General features: G+C 28.7%; 2 protein-coding genes across 2 annotated transcripts; both read left to right on the top strand.

Moving 5' to 3' along the window:
• LOC107009409 (uncharacterized protein At5g65660-like) lies at positions 1–1809 on the top strand. Its single transcript, XM_015208743.2, has 2 exons — positions 1–642; positions 1277–1809. Exons 1-2 carry the CDS (start codon positions 424–426, stop codon positions 1472–1474), a joined length of 417 nt encoding a protein of 138 aa, XP_015064229.1. The 5' UTR covers positions 1–423; the 3' UTR covers positions 1475–1809.
• Positions 1810–6553: 4744 nt separating this feature from the next.
• On the top strand, positions 6554–7631 carry LOC107009451 (uncharacterized protein At5g65660-like). The gene is made up of 2 exons (XM_015208788.2): positions 6554–6892; positions 7097–7631. Exons 1-2 carry the CDS (start codon positions 6662–6664, stop codon positions 7286–7288), a joined length of 423 nt encoding a protein of 140 aa, XP_015064274.1. The 5' UTR covers positions 6554–6661; the 3' UTR covers positions 7289–7631.
• The last annotated feature ends 2009 nt before the right edge of the window (positions 7632–9640 follow it).

Consider the following 9640-nt stretch of genomic DNA (forward strand, 5'->3'; position numbering starts at 1 on the left):
TTTACTGTCTAATTTATTATTGTCAAAGTTTACAATTATTAGCTTGAATATACCGCCTTAAAATCGAAACAAGAAGGTGGCGTGAATCCGAGTCTCTATATATAAAATCAGAAAGCATGTTTAGACACACATATAGTTGGATATATAAAAGAATTTGAAAGCATGTTTTAAACCCATAGTACTTTGACAAAGAATAACAAATTAATGAAATAGCTAGGTCCCCATTTTTTTAATTTTTCTTCCGTACCTTAGCATGAGAGTGCAACCGTACTTTTACACCTACACACTTTGAAGTTTATAAATTCTTACCCACCTATATCACCTTTTCTTTACTCACAACTCAACAAATATCCAATACTATCTCCTTTTCCATTTTTTTCTCTTAATAAACAAACTTTTCAATTGTAACTTTAAATAGTAATTATGGAGCATCCTCAGTATTATGCACCCTACCGCCTTGCGGACTCATCATCTCTAGGATTTCCTCTTGGCACTGCCTTTCTCTTGGTTGCTGTTTTCAGTCTGAGTGCTATATTTTCTTGCTGTTATCACTGGCACAGAATCCGCTTGCTTCGTCGACGCGCAGACCTCGAAGCAGGCGATGATCCTGATTCCTTCAAATATAAACTCAATTATAATATGGTAACGAATTTACTCAATTGCTTCTAACATTTCATAATTCCATTCATACGTAAGTATTTACTTGTTATAACAAGTTACGTTTTTTATTTTTAAGATGAGCAAATTTCCTGTGAAATACTTTTACAAGGGTAAAAATGTTATTTATGTTATCGGTGTATATGTTACTTATATACTCTAATTTTTAAGTCGTTGGGTAATCTTTTCTTCCTTAAATAAATCTAATTAATTACGTGAAAATTGCTGTTTGTTCCTTTTCTATATAATACCATTTCAATTATGTATTAAGTGCAAATTTGGAGGTATAAAAATTTCAAGATATTTAATGGAGTTTTGTAAAGTAATATTTATTGTTGGTAAGAAATAAGTAGATGTTCTAGAAAATTAGATATTTGTACTAAATCATAGAATAATCTAAATATATATAAATAAGGACGGTATTGTCAATTGAGTTTTCCAATTTTAATTAGCAATTTTGGACAATCAAAAGTTCTCTCCGGTTATATTTTTCTTCTGTTATTCTTTGTAAAGTTTTAGGCTAAAACAATTTATTTACCTATGTGATTATGTGACATATTTATCAAACTAATTTATTTGTTTTTTGTAAAAATAACTCTGTTTTTTCTCTGTTTTGCAGAGTGAAAAGCAGAACCAAAGCCAAAACATGCCTGCAGTGTTAATGCCAGGTGATGAAGTTCCAAAATTCATAGCATTGCCATGTCCATGTCAGCCACCACGACCGGAAAAGGTAGCTGAAGAGGTGCAGCTGCCGCCTTCGCCTTCGCCTTCGCCTTCACCTAAGCCAATTCGTATGGTAGTGGGATTACTTTTGTAGCACTGATTTTAGAACATTGGAGTGTAATGTATAGATTCAATTGTGGTTCAACCAAATTATTAAGTTTTTTATTTGTAATTAAGGCACCATTTGTCCAATGCCTGCTAAAGTGATTTGTTCAGTGCAACCTTAACTAAAACTTCCCCAAAATCACAACTAAAATTTTTGACCTTGGTAAGTTCAACGTATTTTGACTTGTACGTTTAGGTTCAGGACCGAAAGTCTCCATTTTGTTTGTAACATTAAAGACTATTATACATCAAGGATTATTAAAATATCCTACTCTCAAATATTGTAAGTTTTGAATCCTTGACAAGCAAATTAGTTTGTTCATATCAATTTATGCATGTCACAGATGTTTGATTGGATATAATTTTGACCTTGGTAAGTGTTTTACCTGCTCTAATATCATGTTGAAGTGTGTGACTATCTCATCTAAAAGATTAAAGTGTTTTATAATTTAATTATATTCTTAAAATAGCGAGTTTATCATCTTACCCTCATTAATTATGAATGGAATGAATTAAAAATTTAAGATTTTCAGAAAGTTTTACGCTTTCCAAGTAATTAATTGAACGTATAATAGATAAAAATAAGATTGTCCTTTCTCAAGTTATAAAAATGACAAATAATTAGAAATAACTAAATAAAAAAAATGATCAATTAATTAGAAACATAGAAAGTAATATTTTAATAAAAGCTATTAAAAACACAATCAATAGTTAGTACAACTAATTAATTACGAGTAGTTACAAAGATCTATCAATACAATATTTAATATAATTTTCTCATATTCTACGAATAATACTTTTCCAGGCAAACATACATTTCGTGATCAGATAACCAATGAAATTGAAGAAGTATTATACTACTGTAAAAGCAAATCAAAAAATCTTCTTTTTGTATCTCACCGATGTAGAGTTTTTCACCATTAACTCTAGAGGGTCCCTACTTAGGTAGAATTTTGTGGATAAACATATAAAATTATCATATGTGCAAAGACGTGTTCCATGTCCCAGTTATTTAATATTTTGACATGTAGAGGGAAACACTTAATTAAACGTCACCAATTTCTGTTGCGTCCTTTACATACCCAAAGGGTCACAAATTTTGAAAATATCTTTTCTCTTCCTTTTTTTTATTTGTTTACTTTGCTTTAGTTTACTTACACTATTTTATTTTATAATGGCAAAATTAACATATTTTATATCATTTTACCTTTTGTAATTGTATAAATATTATGATATGTTTAAATCACAAGTTTCATCAATTTTATGATTGTATGAATATTAAGACATGTTTTAAACTCAAAAATTTTACGATTGTATAAATATTAAGACATGTTTATAACTAAAAATTTTTATGATTGTATGAATATTAAGACATGTTTTAAACTCAAATAAGTCATTTTAAGTCTTAATTGCAACTATTTAGGGTACTTATACTTGGTAGTATCAGAATATAACAATATTTTACCAATTCTAGTTAAATAATATAGGAAGAGTAAGAGATTAGGTTCCACAGTTCCACTTTTTCTCTCATCACAATACCTCGCATATCGGTCGGTCTGGTTTTAAAGTTTATCAGATTGTTTATCGATTTGTAGAGATATTAAACTGTTATAGAACCATTAAGAAATTGACATACTAGTTTTTGATTATTATCGCTCGGTTATCAGTTTAACCGTTGAGATTTGACCAAAAAAAACAATAGTGAAAATCATTTAGAAACAAGGTGACGAATCAAATGAGTCATGTTCATGACTTCACAAGTTACATCTTGCTCAAAATTAAACAATTTTATATTGTAAAATAACCAAGTGTTTGAGACAATTAGAAAAAAAAGTAGGAAACCAAACTCTAAGTCAAGAACTTTATATACAAAATGATACTTATAAATATAATTATTTAATTTACTATCGGGTTATTGGTTAACCCGTTAAGAGAAAACCTCAAACCGTTAAAAACGATAGCCCGATAACAAAAAAAATCAAAACTATTATAAAAATCACTAAACCAATAACCCAATATTGATAAACCTATAATTTTTGTTCTATTCGAGTTATCGATTTTAGTTACACCCAAAGTTGTAAACTCCATTAAGAATTCTATAGACAACCATTAAAAGGATTCACGACTTTTTGAATTCAAAATTTTTTGATTATGCGAAATTGTTATTTATATATGAATCGGTTGTTGTTGCAAATGATTGAGATCTTTCAATTTTGAAATAGTTTGGTAAAGATTAGAGTAATTCAGATGGAATTCCGAGAGTAAGATAAACAATAAATTATATGTATTTTGTATATGGGGTGTATATTTATTTGTATGTCCAATATATCCGACATGCAAACAAACAAAATATATACAATAACATAATTGTATGGGTTTTTTTTGTAAGCTATTGTATATTTCTACCGAATCATATATTTTATTAAAAAAAATTTATAATAACTTAATTTTCAAAAAACAATTCTTTCATATAAATCAGATAATCAGGTCTCTAATTTTATATCTCCAGGTGCGTGTCCCCAAATAATCTTCATTATTTTACTTAAGTTACATGTTTAATTAAATTATATTATAAAGATTAAAATGAAATTATATGACATGTGAGTTTTTCAACTATAGGCTAATCATGTTTGAAAACAAATTCAATTATTCGCAATGGATATTACATCAAATTTTACATGTCGAATATCTAACAAGTGTTGTCTTATCATAATTCGTGTGCACCATATATCATGAAAATACGTTTAAATAGTCACAACTCACATCAAACAATCATTTTAGAGTATCAATTTAATTGAAAGCGCGCAACTTTCCTCTTTTGAGTTAATGAACATTTACTCTTTTTTCCAATTTAATCGAGAGCACAAATTCACATAGCGCATGTAATAACTACTACATAGGCTATTTGTAAATAACTTTTTTTTTTAATATTACTTTAGTCATGATCACTTGATATGTATTCCTTCCTTTTTTATTTGCATGATTTTGATTCCAAACTCCAATTCATATAATGCTACACTCATTATACAACTAACGTCTTGTTCCATTTGCTATAATTCAACTGATACTATTTGTACCTAATTAAAAGAATAAAGGACTGTACCCTTTGTCAGTGAGACGTACATCAAAAAGAAGTATTCTAAGGTACTGCCATTTGTACAACAATATAAATATCGAAACAGAAAACAAATCATATTAGCCTAATGGACTACAATTTTTTTAATTTTAGTATTATATTGTCCGTACATATCTAAAAATTGTGTACAATAATAACTGAAATAAAATAAAAACAAAACAGACACTAATTGACAATTCTCTCACAACAAAACGATTCTCAAATAATCGAAACCTGATACACAAAAAATGAAATAATTAAGCAAAATCAGTACAGGAATCAAAGTACAACAGATCATTTTATTTTAATAAAGTGTAGGTGAATTATTGTTATACCGATTGAGAAGAGGAAAAAAAAAGGAGTTATCAGGACTTTTGAATTTCATTCTAACGAATAAATATATATAGTCAAACATGTTGAGTAATTTAAAAGATTGCGGATAAAGATTCAGTCAAGTATAATTAGGTCAAATAATGTTTAATGATCTTATAGATTCATGTCATGTACTATATAATAATTTACGATTGAGATCCATTGAAATTATATACTCATTATAATAAAAAAACAATAAAGCTGTCAACTATTTTTATCTTTTAAAACTACAACCAAATAAAACAATTAAATGTATCCAGACAAATATTTTAAGACAAAAAATAAAAATTAACAAAAATATGCGGACTTCCTTACTTTTTAGATCGTTGTATCCGAAAATGATACCCACGCCCGCTCGGCCTTTTAATGTTTTACTTCATAATTTCTCAAAAACTACAAACGTATTCTTGTTTGAATTTTAATTTTGTTAGGGTCTGAAAGGAATTCATCGAGTAGATAGTGAAAATATAAATATCTGAAGAAAACGCAAGTTGAAAGAGGGAGATAGCTTTCCAGTTTTCGCCAGCTGAATGGCATTTTCCAAATTTTAGCTTTTCAAAAACCAGCAGATTTTAAAGTCAGTTTCAACAAAATTTGGAAAATTCTTCTCCCCATTCCATTATTTACTTTAGTACTAGTGTCCTCTTTTTTTTGGGTCATGTGTACTATGACATCATCGTATCATCATTGTTATCATTCTTTGTTTTTGTTCAAGTTTTATATTTTGTTATATTTTTCATTAAAACTTACACTTTTCCATTACTAGAGGTGTTAAATTTGACTCACAAAAGTATGTATCATGTAAGAAGTTAAATTTATCCATCATTCTTCAAGTATAAGAGTTTGGATCAATTTCAATAAAGTTGTAAATGTAAATGCAAAGGAATATAAGATCCATAATACTCCACTATACTAGCTTTAATAAACATATAATTCACTTCCTAACCTACCATCAAACTATTCCTAAATCCCAAGGGGTCGCTTGTTGAAAACAAGTTATCTCATCGGATTAATTAGCTATCCTGAGATAACTTATCCCACCATGTATATGAGCTCATCACTACGATATGAACGGTGGGATAGGTTATCCCAAACATTACAACAAAACAACATACAAAAATTTTATTCCATCACTATTTTCTTATTCCAGCACTATTATTTTTTATTCGTCACACCAAACGACTCCATATTTAAAAGTGGATAATATATACTTTTTTACTTCATATTTTGACAGTCCTTAATAAAAATTCTAGCTCTATCACGATTCACTAATTTAAACGGGGAGAATATAAACTTCAAAAAAAGAGTTTGATGCTTCAAAATTATTTAATTTATTCCATACTAAACAATCAAAAGAACGCATATTATATTGTATAGGTTAGAATGGTTAGTATTAATTCCACTCCACCAAAAAAAAAAAAAAAAAAGAAGTAGGCCATACAGAGAGATGATGCTGGGCACCTAAGCAAATAGGACCCTCAACAACTTTCTCTTTCCGTACGTCGACCCGGACTCCAAACGTACCTTTACACGTACCCACTCTATTTTACTCATTTAATTCTATAAATACATTCATTCTTACCCCCCCAAATCCCCCATTCTCATTACTCTTTCTTATTCAACTCAGCAATTCAATTTTTGTGCATCATTGGATGTGGGGAGGAAGACTGATTCACACCTCATTAAGTGATGGAGAGTCCTCAATATTATGCACCACCACAAAGTGTGGACTCCTCTCGTCCATCTCTAGGATTTCCTCTGGGGACTGCGCTTCTCTTGCTTGTCATTTTCAGCTTGAGTGGTGTTTTCTCTTGCTGCTATCATTGGGACAAAATACGAGCCCTAAGACGTCGATCTCTAGCCGATATCGAAGCTGGAGATGATGATCCTTCATCTTTGAAATCCAAACACAACAAAATGGTAAGATCGAATCTCCTCCATTTTCCATAAAAAAAAATGCATAATTAAGTAATTTTTAACTAAAATAAACATGAATTTCATGAGGTAATTTCAATTAAAGGTAAAATAAACATGTATAATTTAATTGTTCTGTCTTTCTTTGTATCGAGCTGCCAAATTATAAGCTTGTGGCTATACTTAATTTGGTTATTCTGTGTTTTACAGAGTGAAAAGCAGAACCAATGCCAAAGTATGCCTGCAGTGTTGATGCCAGGTGATATAGTTCCAAAATTCATAGCAATGCCTTGTCCATGTCAGCCGCCCATACCGGAAAAAGTGGTGGTAGAAGAGCAGAAGCCGCCGCAGCCTCAGCCTCCTAAACCAGTTCGTATGGTAGTGGGATTACCTTTGTATTAATTAAAAAAAAGGGCAAATTACCAACCTGAGCTGTGATGTAGTGGTGAGATTGCTTCATTCTTAATCAGAAATCTCGAGTTTGAGCTTTAAATCTGAAGAGAACTTTGTTGAAAGCGTCACCACCAAGTGGATCCAATAGTGCATGATTCGATTTTATCGGAACTTCGACACAAACATCCATCGAGAAAAAAGGGGATGTTGTTGTATGTACATGAGTACTTGAGTATATAAATTGAATTTTATTTCAATCATTCCCAATCTTTTCATTTGTAAATACCAATGAAAAATTTTCAGTTCCCTGATTTGTATATACTTCATCTATCTATCAAATAGTATTCCTAAACATTATGTTATGTAATTTCTATTATTAGAGTAATAAGTTATTAAGAGGGTAAAATAAAAAAAAATTAAAAGTTCAAATAATAACAATGATGATAAATTTTGATATTTTTCGTTTTTCTTAGAGTTAATTTGAATAATTTATTATTTAAGGTCAGTAATTTTAAATTTTTTTATTTTTTTTCTTAAACTTCATGCCAAATTAGATGATATCACTTAAAATAAGATAAAAGAGTAAAAGTTTTTTTTTCCTGTTATTAGTACGAAAACTGACACATAAATTAAAATCAAGAGATTATTAGTATTAAGTATTTAACGTCAGCAGAATAAAGTTCGTGGGATGCAAAGTTTTAACCAAAACTTCTTTAAAATGAAAGAAAAAGGACAAAATACGGTTCATGTGGCATATTTGCGTATTAATAAAAACATCGGCAAATCAGCTTAAGATTTCGTATATTTGAATTTACTTCTAAGTTGGGTTATGCACAAGTGACGCAACTTCAAGTTAATTAAGGAGATTAGTGCTTCTAAATGAAAATAAAATAAATAATCTTAGCAAACTTATCTTACCAGTAGATTGAACACGAAATCCGTTTCGATAATTTAATGATAGTAATTATTTTAGAAAATCGTAACTTATGAATAAAAAGATAAATTTAATTTCAACAAGTAGACATACGAAGAGTTGTGATAAATTATTGAGAAAACCATAAACTATTCCTCTTGCCCTAGTAGGAGACACTAATTAAGTCGTGTGTTTTACGTAATTTTAGTTTAATATTGATTTGAAATTTTATTTTATTTTTTAAAATTTTATGTTAGTTAAAATTGAATAAATTGAAATTAAGAAAGTATTTCATGATCCGTTCACTTTTACTTGTCATTTATTTTTAAAATAGATTTTCATTTTCATTTATTACTTTTGACGTATGAAGAAAAAATAATTCTTTTTCTTCATATTTTACTCTCAATATTATATTCTTATTTTTCAATATCTAACACTTACATCATTTTGTAGGAATAGTTTGGTCAATTAACAATAGCAATAATTATTTTTTCTTAACAGATATGCAAGTCAAATAGTAAAAATGAACCGAGGGAGTATAAGGCCTCATTTTTTTGCACTTAATGAATGTCTGAATCTTAATCATTTACAGTCATCCCATTAAGTACGTTTGATTTTTAGATCGAAATGTGAATGATTCAGGTTCATCCTATTACGTTTATTTGTTTTATTTTTAAAAAAAACTCTTAATGGGTCTGAAGAGGTCTAAATGAATAAAATCTGTAGGAGACACTTAACAACATTCAGACTCATTTGATAAATTATCAAATAATAAATCATAGCTTCTCTGCTGCTTTTTTATCTCATAATAAAAACTCTCTTTCTCACTTTTCACAATCAAACACCATATTTTCCCTAATAATAAGTTTTCATAAATCCTTTGAAGTATGTTCTTTTTATATTAATAATTTTCTTGTATTGATGTGTGTCAAGAACACTGATTGCAATAATATTTTAGGTGTATTGTTGTTTATTATGGTTTTTGAATGAAAAAATAATACTCCAAACCATGATTTTTAAAACTTTTTTTTAAAAAAAATTATCAAAAGTTATATATTTTGTTGAAATGAAAAAATTTATAATATTTTATTAATAAAATTTTTAATTTCACTATATTGAAAACAAACAAAAAATTAATTATTTAGTATCCAGATTTAGCGACCACATCTTAATATTCAGATGTATATTCATATCAAAACATCCATATCTTAATGCGAATCTTAATATTCAGATGTGTATTCAGATTTAAACCTCTTAATGTTACGGAAAACAAATGAGACCTAAGAAATGAAGGAAACGAAAGAGTTGACACATGCAGAGGCGGAGCCATCTTATACTAAGGGGGTTCATCCGAACCCCTTCGGTGGAAAATTATATTAATCGTACACGATCAATATATATATATATATATATATATATATATATATATATATATATATATCTTCCTC

This window comes from Solanum pennellii, chromosome 2 (assembly GCF_001406875.1).
Source record: "Solanum pennellii chromosome 2, SPENNV200".
In the NCBI taxonomy this organism is placed as follows: Eukaryota; Viridiplantae; Streptophyta; class Magnoliopsida; order Solanales; family Solanaceae; genus Solanum; species Solanum pennellii.